Genomic DNA, 16628 nt, shown 5'->3' on the forward strand with positions numbered 1-16628 from the left:
CCGGTGCAGATAAACAAAAAAAACCTACCTGCACTTTGGAACTATCAAAGCGTGAATATTTGAATACCAAATGCCATGAAAAATCGGAATCCCCAGTGGAAGGTGAAGAGCTAAAGTCGTGTTTATTCTTCTCTCTCTCCCCCCCAAGGACTGTTTGTGTCAGATAATAACGAGTGAGAGGAGGAATGCATTAAAGCGGATGGATGGCGTTTTACGTTTGAGAATCAATGATAATGATATATTTGTGTAAAGTAAATATCATGTTTATTCATCTGCGGGTTTCATTAAAAACTTTGCATTTTCTTACAAATAGGTGCACTGGAAATACAACTTTGCAGTTAAATCAATGGCAGTTTGTACCATCCATCACAGAATGATGACACAGTAACTGTCTGGCCCGCCGGATATTATATACTGTATACACAAATTCAGATTAGAGGAATCATTTTGAACAGGAACAAAAAATAAAAGCTTCAGGGGGAAAAAAAAAAATGTTACAAGCTACTACATAATAAATAATACTAGTAATAACAATTTGGCTCTTAGCATCAATATTATGTAAGCCATTTTTCTTCATTTAAGTGCTTAGCATGGGGTTATGGTTTATTTGTTGCACACATGCTTAATGTGGTTACATTTGCACAATTTAACATGTCCGAAAAGGAGTGGCACGAAGCGGCTCTTATTTAATCCCACCCCTTGACCACGTCTACTACTTATAATTAATTTCACGCCATGACTTCCACATATATTGTTTGCTAGATGTTCCCATTTAGATGAACCTTCGGTTCACTTTCTGTGTGAAAACAGAGGAAGGTAGTGGGGGGGGGGGAAGACAAATACATGATACAAATTAAATTAAAGTTCTTAAAGTAATAAAACAGGAGCAAATTGTTAATTGTAAATGGAAAAAAATAAATTACACAAATTGGGTAATTAGAGAAATAAAGCAACTTAGGACTTTCCGGGGGCCGGATTTTGGACGCTGGCGGGTAAAGATACTTCAAATACTTCACTTGGACATTTTTTGGGAGAGACAATTGAGAAAAATTATCGATTTTTGAAAATTCGGATGTGAATCGATTTTTGGTGCACCCCTAATAGAAAGCCTGGAGTAGGGGTCCCCAAAATGTTTGACTCGGGGGCCACATTGGGTTAAAAAATGTTTTTTATTTATATATATATATATATATATATATATATATATATATATATATATATATATATATATATATATATATATATATATATATATATATATATATATATATATAAATATATATATAGATATAGTGGTATATATATAGTGGTGGTAGATAGACACAGAGCTTCATCAAACATCTGATCCACTGAACAAAGAGCTCCAAAAATCTTGAACTTTAGACTGCCATCAGTTTTACTCCCTACACCAGGGGTCGGCAACCTTTACCACTCAAAGAGCCATTTTGGCAAGTTTCACAAATTAAAGAAAATAATGGGAGCCACAAAAAAAATGTTTTAATTTAAAATGAAAAACACAGCATACAAAGCTTAAATTGCTTTGTGCTATGTTAACCAGGGGTCTCAGACACACGCACCGGCACGCACCTTAATATGGAAATTTGATGTTAGTGCGGCCCGCGAGTTTTGAATGAATGGCGCTTGATAGCGTCATGCTTGCCAATCCTCTCATTATTTCCGGGAGACTCCCGAATATCAGGGCGTGATGGCACTGCTTTTAGCGCCCTCTACAGTCTGCCCAAACAGTGTACCTGCTCGACCACATGTGGGATGCAGCTTCAGCTTGCTCACGTAAGTGACAGCAAGGCGTACTACTTCAACAGCCACACAGCTTACACTGACGGTAGCCGTACAAAAACAAATTTAACACTGTTACGTTACAAATATGCGCCACACTTTGAACCCACACCAAAAAAGAATGACAAACACATTTCTGGAGAACATCTGCACTGTAACACAACATAAACCCAACACAACAAATACCCAGAATCCCATGCAGCCCTAACTCTTCCGCTCAACCGACGCACGGAGGGGGGAGGGTTGATGTGTGGGGGGGTTTGGTGGTAGCGGGGGTGTATAATCTAGACCGGAAGAGTTAGGGCTGCATGGGATTCTGGGTATTGGTTGTGTTGTGTTACACTACCGTCAGTGTAAGCTGTGTGGCTGATGAGTAAGTATGCTTTGCTGTCTCCTACGTGTGCGAGTAAAAGCTACATACAACATGTGGCTGGGCTGGCAAGCTGTTAGTAAATGCTATAGAGGACAATTACTGCAGTGCATTTAGGGCACGCCCTTTATTTAGTAATTACAGTGAAAATAGGATTATAATTGCCCTTGGAGATTTCTTAGAGAGGCACTGAGATCCACAAGTCTCCTGGGAAAATCGGGGGGTCTGCAAGTATGCAGCTGAGCCGCATCAGAGTGGTCAAAGAGCCGCATGCGGCTCCGGAGCCGCGGGTTGCCGACCCCTGCCCTACACTTAACCATGTGTTTCCTACTGCCTGCAGACTTTGCACCCTTTGTTATATACACATGTTGTGTTTCTAATATAATTACATTTAATAAAGTCAAATACAAATAAGGCAACAAGAGAAGTATCCTACACTTCTCTTTTGTAAAGTGAATCTGAACAGCCGATATGGGCATCTGCATCAACTATATGATTTGCCTGAGAAGCTGGACAGGACAAAAAAAAAAAAAAAGAAAAATCTATTTGTGGCGGACGTAATTCTTTCGTGGCGGGCCGCCACAAATAAATGAATGTGTGGGAAACACTGATGTATATATACACATACATATATATGTATGTGTATATACATATATATACACATTATATATTTTTTTTTTATTTATTTATTTTTATTTTTATTTTATTTATTATTATTAATTTATTTTTTATTATTATTAAAAAATTTTAAAATTTTATTTTATAATTTTTTTAACTTGGTACTTCCAGAGGTGCCGGATTTTGGACGCTGGCGGGCCGTAGTTTGGGGACCCCTGCTCTAAACTATATTGGACCCGTTTTACCATATCTTCTCTCTTTCTCGCCCTTTCTCTCTCTCATATATATATATATATATATATATGTATGTATATATACATATATATATATATATATATATATATATATATATATATATATATATATATATATATATATATATATATATATATATATGTATATATATATATATATATATATATATATATATATATATATATATATATATATATATATATATATATATACTCCTTTTCAGACATGTTGAAGTGATGCTCCAAATAAAATACACCATTACCACAACAATCTATATTTGTTGTGCTTGTTTTTTCTCCTCAAGTGGCACTTTTGATGATGCATGTGATGAATATGTGAGTGATCATTTGGCAGCAAACGTGTCTAAAGTGATATTAAGATGTGTGTGTTGTCTTTAGTGGTGAGCAGGGCATGACTATTTAAGGCCAACATGTTCCCTTTCAGCCTCTCTCTGTATGTTTGTGTTTTTGCAGCTGCCCCTGATAAGACGCTAAGAGGCATGATCTCACGATTTGCACGGCTCCTTTTGCGGGAACACACCCCGGACCACTTAGCGGGACCATAAGGTCCTCGGCCGTGTGAAAAACGCTCAACGTACTACACACACCTTGTGCCTTTCTGACCCTATTTGGCCGTGCAGCGTCCTCACATGTGGATGTTTAGAATTCCTCTCCACCAAACCCTACTTGAACGTATAAAGTGTGTACCCATATGCTTCTTTTTTGTGTGCATTATATGATCTGCACAACGTGTAGACAATTTGTGAATAGCAGAACACTCCTGTTACACCTATGTAGGATATTTGATTTGCATTCTTGCAGCCAACGTAATATAGGATATAGCAGGGGTCGGCAACCAACAATGTTGAAAGAGCCATATTGGATCAAAAATGTAAAAAGAATTAAAATCTGTCTGGAGCTGCAAAAAATTCAAAGCTGTATGTGGAGGTTGTCCTCCAGTGGGTTCCTCAGACCACCAAACACTGCCACGAGAGCCCGGATCAGTAACAACACGGTTGTATTTCCATAACACGAGTGCTAGTGTTTTGCTTTTCAGCCAAAGGTGTCGTGATCTGTGGTCTAGAGATCGTGTTTTGTTTGGTTATGTTCTGTTGGTTTTTGGACTCCACTAGTTCCTGTTTTTGTGCACTCTTGTTTGTTTTGGTTTCCATGACTACTCATTAGTTTCACCTGCCTTATGCACGCAACCTGTTCTAATCATGGTACTAATATTTAAGCCTGTCTTTGGCAGTTAGTCTGCCTAGCGACATTGTTCGTTTCATAGTTCTTGATGATAGTTTCATGCTTGTGTTCATTTCATGCTCTGCTCATGTCATAGTTCATGCTGCTCTTTTCAAGCCACAGTAAGTGTTGTTTGTTTTATGTTCATAGTTTACGTTATAGTGTTAGTTTTGTTCCCTGCGCCAAGTTTGTGCCTTTACCTTGTGCGCCTTTTTGTTCTCACCTTTGTTATAGTCAAGATTAAATCATGTGTTTACCTTCAAACGGTCTAGTCCGTTTGCATCACGGGAGAACAAATCTCGCAGCAAGCTGCGTAAAAATCCACGTCCTGACAAAAGTTTTTTCTGCGTCCGTCTCTCGCTCTCGCTCCCACTCCAGCTCCAACAATGTGTCTCATGCCGGCTGCTGCTAATAAAGGCTACAGGTGATTAGATAACCAGGCCCACCTGGGCCATCTACGCACCTGTCGCTGTCTTCGAGGTCGGTCCTTGCACACCCCGTAGCCGTAGATGTTATTGTAGCGTCCCGGAAAAGTTAGTACTGCAAGGGATTCTGGGTATTTGTTATGTTGTGTTTATGTTGTGTTACGATGCGGATGTTCTCCCGAAATGTGTTTGTCATTCTTGTTTGGTGTGGGTTCACAGTGTGGCGCATATTAGTAACAGTGTTAAAGTTGTTTATACGGCTGCCGCCAGTGTGACCTGTATGGCTGTTGACCAAGTATGCCTTGCATTATCATTAAACCAGTCAACAGATCATACAACATGTCAGCATTTCTTGACATCTTTGAGTAAAGACCATAGTTAAACCCGTCCAACGCTACATTATTATGCGATTGGGCCGGTACGCTGTTTATATGGAGGAAAAGCGGACACCTGGACAGCATGCGGCTGTTAAGGGGTGAAGGTTTCAGGTGAGAGAGGACGTTAAAGGCAGTGTATTTAAGGCACGCCCCAAATATTGTTGTCTGGGTGGAAATCGGGAGAAATTCGGGAGAATGGATGCCTCAGGAGATTTTCGGTTGGGGCACTGAAATCCGGGAGTCTCCCGGGAAAATCGGGAGGGTTGGCAAGTATGCCTGTCGCTGTCTTTGAGGCCGGTCCTGGCACACCCCACGGCCCCCCTCCACACCGTATATAAGCCTTATAATGAAGGCAACACATGATGTAAGTGTCTGTATTAGCTATAATGGCCTACTATCAAAATGTCGCAGGCTGAAGCAAATCTTCGTTGACAGAAATGTTGAAATTTAATATTTACTCTACACATTTTTACAACTTTAGAAACCATTAGTAAATCAGAGGCTACTCAGAAGGTGAGATAACTCCTGGAAATTACTGGCTTTTAATGGCCAAAGGTATAGATGCGTGTGTCCAAGTTAAAAGAAACGACTGGCTGTCTTCTTTTAATAGATTTATTACAATCTTTGGCAAGCTAGGTAACGTTTGCTGTGGTCTGGAACAACACGGCACACAAACAACTATCAGCCATGCAGCCAATATTACATACATATAATATGTCGTGAGACATGCAAAACTAAATTATGCACAAAGAGAATACAAGTAAAATATATTAACCCTTCAGTGTTTCCCATAAACTGCCAAGATACCTGTGGCGGTGGGGGCGTGGCTATGGGCGTGGTCACCATGACATCATCGAGTAATTTGCATAATTTACTACAATGATATGATTTTCTCTAAGAAGGCTCAAAAAATGTATACTTACTAATTAATAATAACTGTTTTGTTTTAAACGTCCATCCATCCATTTTACAATATAATTACAACACTTTATGTACATATTTATATACAGATTTGAACAATAAGTTATTCACTGAAATATATTTATTAGTTGTGGTTCTTACAAAAAATATATCTTATAAAAATATAAGAGCTAAAATGTCTCTTAAAGCTCTGTCCCTTTAATTAGTGCATACTAAATAATTTAACTTTAGCCTACTACTACAACCATATTATTTACCAGCAACATAAAGTGAAACAGAGGCAGAGGTGTCCTGCCACAGTCAGTAACAATTAAACAGAAAAAACAGTAGTGGTGGTAGATAGACACAAAGCTTCATGAAACATCTGATCCACTGAACAAAGAGCTCCAAAAATCTTCATCCTACACTTCTCTTTTGTAAAGTAAATCTGAACATTTGCCTGAGAAGTTGGACAGGACAAAAAAAAAAAATTAATAAAAAAAAAAAAAAAAAAATTGTGACGGCCTTTATTCTTTCGTGGCGGCCGGCCACAAATAAATGAATGTGTGGGAAACACTGCCCTTGTGTAATGTTCATATTGTTGTTACTCAGGATCATGACACTGCCGAACATGCTCCTCTGCTCGTAAAACCAGCAATGTCACGAGGTGACGACGACGGGGGTATCGGTGGTGGTGGATCGGTACTTTTTAGAGGCGGTATAGTACCGAACATGATTCACTAGTAGCGTGATACTATACTAATACCGGTATACCGTACAATCCTAGTTTGTAGTCTAGCAGACAGAACATCTCTGTTATGACAACCAATGTCAGTTCCACTCCCGGATGAGCGTCCGCCACTGATGAAGTCATCCTCGGTGGATGTTTTCTGGTATTTATGGCTTGTGTTCCTGCAGGTGTCTTGAAGCGAAGCGCCACAAGCTCGGGGATAAATAGGGTTTTGTGCCCCGGCGCAATATTTACTAGGCGCAATAAATCGAACCTGGATATTGTTGGGCTACAGCCATTCATTATTGATGACAGCATTCAGGCAAGACGTTTATGAGCTGGGCTGTGAGGGTCTGTAATTCACTCTGTCGGGGGATCAGCAAAGAGGAGAGAGGAGAGAAACAAGCGGAGGATTGACGGTTTGAGAGGGAGGGAGCGGGTAAAAGGGAAAATGGTGCAGAAAACGATTGAAAGACAAAAGGGAATTTCGTATCAATTCCTCTGCCTGTTTCCCTGTTCCACCCGGCCCTTTCTAGGGCTATCATGTTTCCTTTAGCGATCAATAATTTATGGCTGTCATTCCGGAGCAATGAGCCCCCCAGCGCTGCATGACAGATGAGGGCGGCGGCGTACGTAGGGGCAAACTGAAAAGCACCGGCGTGGGATAAGCAATAGCGGCGAAGAAACGCCAGCCTCCAACGTAGACAACCGAGCGCTAAAGAGTGCAGTTCCCTGCAGATAATGAAATTATGCTGCGGAGAAAAAAAACGCTTCAACATTTTCCCCTTCCACTCAGAGAAGTAATTAGAGAACCGCAGAGCGGGGTGTTCAGCCTGGTGGCATCAAAGTGGAGGGCAGCCTACTCACTTCTGGTTATTTTTGTCCTGTTGGTTCACCTAAGCTGCTTTTATGACTGACAGCGTCACCACCATTGGCCAGGATACGGTATAAGGTCACTCACCAAATACACTCTCTATATATGTGGTGTGTGTGTGTGGAGTAATGACTCAAAGGCTGGAAACTTCTACAGCTCGTAGAGCAGTATAGGTGTCTTGCTCACAGTCAAGCATGGTTGTGGTAGCATCATGGTTTGGGGTAGCTGCAGTGGAAACAGGGGTGGCAAAATGGAGCGGAAATTGGGCCCCGTTATGATGCGGAAATAGGGCTGCATTACGAAGCAGAAACTGGGTAGCGATATAAAAGCAGGAACTGGTCCGGATTAAGAAGCGGAAACTGGGCCGCAATATGAAGTGGAGACTGGGTTGCAATATGAAGCGGAAACTAGTCCGGATTATGAAGGAGAAACTGGTCTGTGTTGTGAAGTTGAAACTGGGTCGCGTTATGAAGGGGAAACTGGGCTGCAATATGAAGCGGACACTGGGCCGCATTTTGAAGCGGAAATTTTGGCCGCATTATGAAGCAGAAACTAGTCCGGATTATGAAGGAGAAACTGGTCCGCGTTGTGAAACGGAAACTGGATCGCGTTATGAAGGGGGAAAACTGGGCCGCGTTATGAAGTGGAAACTGGGCCGCGATATGATTTGGAGGACTGGGCCGCATTATGAAGCAGAAACTAGTCCAGATAATGAAGGAGAAACTGGTCTGCATTGTGAAGTGGAAACTGGGTCGCGTTATTGAAGGGGGAAACTGGACCGCGATATGAAGCGGACACTGGGCCGCATTTTGAAGCGGAAATTTGGCCGCATTATGAAGCAGAAACTAGTCCGGATTATGAAGGAGAAACTGGTCCGCGTTGTGAAACGGAGACTGGATCGCGTTATGAAGGGGAAACCGGGGCCGCATTATGAAGGGGAAACTGGGGCCGCATTATGAAGGGGAAACTGGCGCCGCGTTATGAAGTGGAAACTGGGCCGCATTATGAAGCAGAAACTAGTCCAGATTATGAAGGAGAAACTGGTCTGCATTGTGAAGTGGAAAACTGGGTCGCGTTATTGAAGGGGAAACTGGGCCGCAATATGAAGCGGAAACTGGGCCGCGATATGAAGCGGAAACTGGGCCGCAATATAAGGCGGACAGTGGGCCCGCGTTTTGAAGCGGAAACTTGGCCGCATTATGAAGCAGAAACTAGTCCGGATTATGAAGGAGAAACTGGTCCACGTTGTGAAACGGAAACTGGATCGCGTTTATGAAGGGGAAACTGGGCCGCATTATGAAGGGGAAACTGGGCCGCGTTATTAACAGCCCTTTGAGACACTTGTGATTTAGGGGCTATATAAATAAACATTGATTGATTGATTGATTGATTGATTGATTAAGTGGAAACTGGGCGCACATTATGAAGCAGAAACTGGGCCGCGATATGAAGCGGACACTGGCCGCATTTTGAAGCGGAAACTTGGCCGCATTATGAAGCAGAAATTAGTCCGGATTATGAAGGAGAAACTGGTCCAAGTTGTGAAACGGAAACTGGATCGCGTTATGAAGGGGAAACTGGGGCCGCATTATGGAGGGGAAACTGGGCCGCGATATGAAGTTGAGACTGGGCCACATTATGAAGCAGAAACTAGTCCAGATTATGGAGGAGAAACTGGTCTGCATTGTGAAGTGGAAACTGGGTCGCGTTATTGAAGGGAAACTGGGCCGCAATATGAAGCGGAAACTGGGCCGCGATATGAAGCGGAAACTGGGCCGCAATATAAGGCGGACAGTGGGCCGCGTTTTGAAGCGGAAACTTGGCCGCATTATGAAGCAGAAACTAGTCCGGATTATGAAGGAGAAACTGGTCCACGTTGTGAAACGGAAACTGGATCGCGTTATGAAGGGAAACTGGGCCGCATTATGAAGGGGAAACTGGGGCCGCGTTATTAACAGCCCTTTGAGACACTTGTGATTTAGGGCTATTATAAATAAACATTGATTGATTGATTGATTGATTGATTAAGTGGGAAACTGGGCCACATTATGAAGCAGAAACTGGGCCGCGATATGAAGCGGACACTGGGCCGCATTTTGAAGCGGAAACTTGGCCGCATTATGAAGCAGAAATTAGTCCGGATTATGAAGGAGAAACTGGTCCAAGTTGTGAAACGGAAACTGGATCGCGTTATGAAGGGGAAACTGGGCCGCATTATGGAGGGGAAACTGGGCCGCGATATGAAGTGGAGACTGGGCCACATTATGAAGCAGAAACTAGTCCAGATTATGGAGGAGAAACTGGTCTGCATTGTTAAATGGAAACAGGGTCGCGTTTTGAAGGGAAACTGGGGCCGGATATGAAGCGGACACAGGACCGCATTATGAAGCAGAAACTAGTCCGCATTTTGAAGCAGAAACTTGGCCGCATTATGAAGCAGAAACTAGTCCGGATTATGAAGGAGAAACTGGTCCACATTGTGAAACGGAAACTGGATCGTGTTATGAAGGGGAAACTGGGCCACAATATCAAGTAGAAACTGGTCTGTATTGCGAAGCGGGGAACTGGGATGCATTGTTAAGCGGAAACTGGGCCGCGATATGAAGTGGAGACTGGGCCGCATTTTGAAGTAGAAACTAGTCCAGATTATGGAGGAGAAACTGGTCTGCATTGTTAAATGGAAACTGGGCCGCGATATGAAGCGGACAGAGGACCGCAAAATGAAGCAGAAACTAGTCCGGATTATGAAGGAGAAACTGGTCCGCGTTGTGAAACGGAAACTGGATCGCGTTATGAAGGGGAAACTGGGCCGCATTATGAAGGGGAAACTGCGGCCGCGATATGAAGTGGAAACTGGGCCACATTATGAAGCAGAAACTAGTCCAGATTATGGAGGAAAAACTGGTCTGCATTGTTAAATGGAAACAGGGTCGCGTTTTGAAGGGGAAACTGGGTCGCGATATGAAGCGGACACAGGACCGCATTATGAAGCAGAAACTAGTCCGCATTTTGAAAGCAGAAACTTGGCCGCATTATGAAGCAGAAACTAGTCCGGATTATGAAGGAGAAAACTGGTCCACATTGTGAAACGGAAACTGGATCGTGTTATGAAGGGGAAACTGGGCCACAATATCAAGTAGAAACTGTCTGTATTGCGAAGCGGGAACTGGGATGCATTGTTAAGCGGAAACTGGGCCGCGATATGAAGTGGAGACTGGGGCCGCATTTTGAAGTAGAAACTGGTCCAGATTATGGAGGAGAAACTGGTCTGCATTGTTAAATGGAAACTGGGCCGCGATATGAAGCGGACAGAGGACCGCAAAATGAAGCAGAAACTAGTCCGGATTATGAAGGAGAAACTGGTCCGCGTTGTGAAACGGAAACTGGATCGCGTTATGAAGGGGAAACTGGGCCGCATTATGAAGGGGAAACTGGGCCGCGATATGAAGTGGAGACTGGGCCACATTATGAAGCAGAAAATAGTCCAGATTATGGAGGAGAAACTGGTCTGCATTGTTAAATGGAAACAGGGTCGCGTTTTGAAGGGGAAACTGGGCCGCGATATGAAGCGGACACAGGACCGCATTATGAAGCAGAAACTAGTCCGCATTTTGAAGCAGAAACTTGGCCGCATTATGAAGCAGAAACTAGTCCGGATTATGAAGGAGAAACTGGTCCACATTGTGAAACGGAAACTGGATCGTGTTATGAAGGGGAAACTGGGCCACAATATCAAGTAGAAACTGGTCTGTATTGCGAAGCGGGAACTGGGATGCATTGTTAAGCGGAAACTGGCCCGCGATATGAAGTGGAGACTGGGCCGCATTTTGAAGTAGAAACTAGTCCAGATTATGGAGGAGAAACTGGTCTGCATTGTTAAATGGAAACTGGGCCGTGATATGAAGCGGACAAAGGACCGCAAAATGAAGCAGAAACTAGTCCGGATTATGAAGGAGAAACTGGTCCGCGTTATGAAGCGGAAATAGGGCTGCATTATGAAGCAGAAACTGGGTAGCAATATAAAGCAGGAACTGGTCCGGATTAAGAAGCGAAAACTGAGCTGCAATATCAAGCGGAAACTGGTCGCGATATGAAGTGGAGACTGGGTTGCAATATGAAGCGGAAACTAGTCCAGATTATGAAGGAGAAACTGGTCTGCGTTGTGAAGTGGAAACTGGGTCGCGTTATGAAGTGGGAACTGGGCCGCAATATGAAGCGGACAGAGGACCGCATTATGAAGCAGAAACCAGTCCGGATTATGAAGGAGAAACTGGTCCGCGTTATGAAAGCGGAAATAGGGCTGCATTATTAAGCAAAAACTGGGTAGCAATATAAAGCAGGAACTGGTCCGGATTAAGACGCGGAAACTGGGCTGCAATATCGAGCGGAAACTGGGCTGCATTGTTAAGCGGAAACCAGGCCGCGATATGAAGTGGAGACTGGGCTGCATTACGAAGCAGAAACTAGTCCAGATTATGGAGAAGAAACTGGGCTGCATTGTTAAGCGGAAACTGGGCCGCAATATGTAGTGTAGACTGGGTTGCAATATGAAGCGGAAACTAGTCCGGATTATGAAGGAGAAACTGGTGTGCGTTGTGAAGTGGAAACTGGGTCGCGTTATGAAGGGGGATCTGGGCCGCAATATGAAGCGGAAACTTGGCCGTATTATGAAGCAGAAACTAGTCTAGTCTTATCTCTGAGGTACACCACAGGTTATATTTAGCGTTGTAGATGTGTGTTCGCCTAGCTTCACGTATTGTTTCCTGTTCGTTAGATAACTTCTTATCCAGTTTAAGACTAACCCTCTGATGCCATATCGTTCTAGTTTTTTTATTAAAATATTGTGATTAATTGTGTCAAATGCTTAAGTTAGATCCATAAACACTGCTGTTGCACATTTTTTACTATCTATTGCATTGGTAATTTAATCTGTAATTTCAATTAAAGCCATTGAAGTTGAAACATTAGCTCTCTACCCATACTGGTTCTCTTCAAGTATTCTATTTTTGTTTGTGAAACCCTCTAATCTGTTATTGAACAGTTTTTCAATGGTTTTAGAAAATTGTGGAAGTAAAGAAACAGGTCTATAATTTGTACATTGATGTTTGTCTCCAGTCTTATAAATTGGTGCAACTTTAGCTATTGTGAAGTGGAAACTGGGTCGCGTTATGAAGGGGAAACTGGGCCGCAATATCAAACAGAAACTGGTCTGCATTGCGAAGCGGAAACTGGGATGCATTGTTAAGCGGAAACTGGGCCGCGATATGAAGTGGAGACTGGGCCGCATTATGAAGCAGAAACTAGTCCAGATTATGAAGGAGAAACTGGTCTGCATTGTGAAGTGGAAACTGGGTCGCGTTATGAAGGGGAAACCGGGCCGTAATGTGAAGCGGAAACTTGGCCGCATTATGAAGCAGAAACTAGTCTGGATTATGAAGGAGAAACTGGTCCGCGTTGTGAAACGGAAACTGGGTCGGGTTATGAAGTGGAGATTGGGCCGCATTATGAAGCAGAAACTAGTCCAGATTATGAAGGAGAAACTGGTCTGCATTGTGAAGTGGAAACTGGGTCGCGTTATGAAGGGGAAACCGGGCCGTAATGTGAAGCGGAAACTTGGCCGCATTATGAAGCAGAAACTAGTCTGGATTATGAAGGAGAAACTGGTCCGCGTTGTGAAACGGAAACTGGGTCGGGTTATGAAGTGGAGATTGGGCCGCATTATGAAGCAGAAACTAGTCCGGATTATGAAGGAGAAACTGGTCCGCGTTGTGAAACGGAAACTGGGTCGCGTTATGAAGTGGAGATTGGGCCGCATTATGAAGCAGAAACTAGTCCAGAGTATGAAGGAGAAACTGGTCTGCATTGTGATGTGGAATTTGGGTTGCGTTATGTAGGGGAAACTGGGCCGCAATATGAAGCGGAAACTTGGCCGCACTATGAAGCAGAAACTAGTCCAGAGTATGAAGGAGAAACTGGTCTGCATTGTGATGTGGCAACTGGGTTGCGTTATGTAGGGGAAACTGGGCCGCAATATGAAGCGGAAACTTGGCCGCATTGTGAAGCAGAAACTAGTCCGGATTATGAAGGAGAAACTGTTCCGCGTTGTGAAACGGAAACTGGATCGCGTTATGAAGGAGAAACTGGGCAAGCATTATGAAGCAGAAACTAGTCCGGATTATGAAGGAGAAACTGGTCCGCGTTGTGAAACAAAAACTGGGCCGCGATATGAAGTGGAGATTGGGCCGCATTATGAAGCCGAAACTAGTCCAGAGTATGAAGGAGAAACTGGTCTGCATTGTGATGTGGAAACTGGGTTGCGTTATGTAGGAGAAACTTGGCGGCAATATGAAGCGGAAACTTGGCCGCATTATGAAGCAGAAACTAGTCCGGATTATGAAGGGGAAACTGTTTCGCGTTGTGAAACGGAAACTGGATCGCGTTATGAAGGGGAAACTAGTCCGCAATATCAAGCAGAAACTGGTCTGCATTGCGAAGCGGAAACTGGGATGCAATATGAAACGGAAACTGGGCCCTGATACGAAGCGGAAGCTGGGCTACAATATGACGCGGAAAATGGTCCAAAAAAAGATGAGCTTTGACGACGTTATGACGTCTGTGTCCGGGTTTGCCGCTATGCAGGAGGAACAAACCATTTGGTATGTAAATAGGAGGTGTAGGTAGTCTTAGAGTACATGATTTCATTTCAGTTTTATTTCAGTCCTATTGTCCATTGACAAGATGTACGGTTTTAAAAATGCGAGGGCTTTAGAAGAAAGATGAGGTGAGAAGAAGCATGGTGGAGGAAAGAGGAAACCAGAACATTGGCGATAAAGCAGCTTGATTAAGTCCTTTTTTAAAAAATATTCCCGTATTTTTCCACCCTCCACAGTGCGAGACGACGACGACTTCCTCAGCCTGAGCGAGCTTCCCGAAACCTTCCCGTCCGACCCGCCGGAGCCCTTGCCGCACTTCCTGTTTGAGCCCGACGAAGGCTACATCGTCAAGAACAAGCCGGTCAACCTGTACTGCAAGGCCACACCCGCCACCCAGATTTACTTCAAGTGCAACAGCGAGTGGGTGCACCAGAAGGACCACACTGTGGAGGAACGCGTGGACGAGAACTCGGGTAAGGAATGTCCAACGTACACGTTGACTTTTTTTTGGGTTAAGGTGATAATGCTTTTGTTTTTAACCATTCTTGCTTAAATTGTCTGTTCAATCAGTCCCCTAAAAGTGCGTAACGACGTTTTAAATGATTCGGCCAAACCCCCTTAAGTTACAGTGAGTGTTTAATACAGCATCCTCAGGGACTCATCCCTCCCAGGTTAACACTGGCTTGAACTCTTGCCCTCAAGGAGGTGCTATTAGACCATCAAAGCAAGGACAAATAGACTGAAAAACAGTTTCTATCCTAGAGCTGTTATTGCCCTAAACTCTGCACTTACCTGAACACTCACCACTTTATTACTTGCTTACCTCTGATAGAGATCTACTGTGCAATATTTTTTTTAACATTTTATTATGTTTTTAAATTTTAAATTGTTTTTTTATTGTTGTTGTCTTAAGACTATTTTATGTAGGTTTTTTTTAAAAGCACTGAGCTGGATTGCTGTCCAATTTCGTTGTTTCCGTACAATGACAATAAAGGTATTCTGATTCTAATAGAGCTGTTCAAGAAATTTCAAGTCAATCCGGTTGAATAACAGCGCCACCACCATGGAGTGTATTTGATACATACAAAACCCAACCTATATTCAATTGAATAGACTGCAAAGACAATATACTCAACGTTCGGACTGGTAAACGTTGTTATTTCTTTGCAAATATTAGCTCATTTGGAATTTGAAGCCTGCGACATGTTTCAAAAAAGCTGGCACAAGTGGCAAAAAAGAGGAATGCTCATCAAACACTTATTTGGAACATCCCACAGGTGAACAGGCTAATTGGGAAGAGGTGGGTGCCATGATTGGGTATAAAAGCAGCTTCCATGAAATGCTCAGTCGCTCACAAACAAGGACGGGGCGAGGGTCACCACTTTTGTGAACAAATGCGTGAGCAAATTGTCGAACGGTTTAAGAACAACATTTCTCAACGAGCTATTGCAAGGAATTTAGGGATTTTACCATCTACAGTCTGTAATTTGATCAAAAAGTTCAGAGAATCAGGAGACATCACTACATGTAAGCGATGATATTGCGAACCTTCGATCCCTCAGGCGGCACTGCAACAAAAAGCGACATCAGCGTGTAAAGGATATCACCACATGGGCTCAGGAACACTTAGGAAAACCACTGTCAGTAACTACAGTTCGTCGCTACATCTGTAAGTGCAAGTTAAAACTCTACTATGCAAAGCCAGAGCCGTTTATCAACAACACCCAGAAACGCCGCCGGCTTGGCTGGGCCTGAGCTCATCTAAGATGGACTGATGCAAAGTGGAAAAGTGTTCTGTGGTCTGACGAGTCCACATTTCAAATTGCATTTGGAAACTGTGGACGTCTTGTCCTCCGGACCAAAGAGGAAAACAACCATCCTGATTGTTATAAGCGCAAACTTCGAAAAGCCAGCATCTGTGATGGTATGGGGGTGTATTAGTAACTTACACATCTGTGAAGGCACCATTAATGCTGAAAGGTACATACAGGTTTTGGAGCAACATATGTTGCCATCCAAGCAACGTTATCATGGACGCCCCTGCTTATTTCAGCAAGACAATGCCAAGCCACGTGTTACAATAGTGTGGCTTTGTAGTTAAAGAGTGCGGGTACTAGACTGTCTCCTATTGAAACTGTGTGGCGCAATATGAAGCCTAAAATACCACAACGGAGACCCCCGGACTGTTGAACAACTTAAGCTGTACATCAAGCAAGAATGGGAAAGAATTCCACCTGAAAATCTTCAAAAATTGGTCTCCTCAGTTCCCAAACATTTACTGAGTGTTGTTAAAAGGAAAGGCCATGTAACACAGTGGTAAAAATGCCCCTGTGCCAACTTTTTTGCAATGTGTCGCTACCATTAAATTCTAAGTTAGTGATTATTTGC

General features: G+C 43.2%; 1 protein-coding gene across 1 annotated transcript in view; it reads left to right on the forward strand.

The window, feature by feature from the left end:
* The window catches only part of unc5ca (unc-5 netrin receptor Ca), a 625472-nt gene that overhangs the window by 308797 nt on the left and 300047 nt on the right, over positions 1 to 16628 (forward strand). The window contains exon 3 of the mRNA XM_062025826.1: positions 14477 to 14713. Within this exon, the coding sequence (XP_061881810.1) occupies positions 14477 to 14713 (237 nt within the window). The remainder of the gene's footprint in view (positions 1 to 14476; positions 14714 to 16628) is intronic.

Source organism: Entelurus aequoreus, linkage group LG17 (genome assembly GCF_033978785.1).
Source record: "Entelurus aequoreus isolate RoL-2023_Sb linkage group LG17, RoL_Eaeq_v1.1, whole genome shotgun sequence".
NCBI classification, from domain to species: domain Eukaryota; kingdom Metazoa; phylum Chordata; class Actinopteri; order Syngnathiformes; family Syngnathidae; genus Entelurus; species Entelurus aequoreus.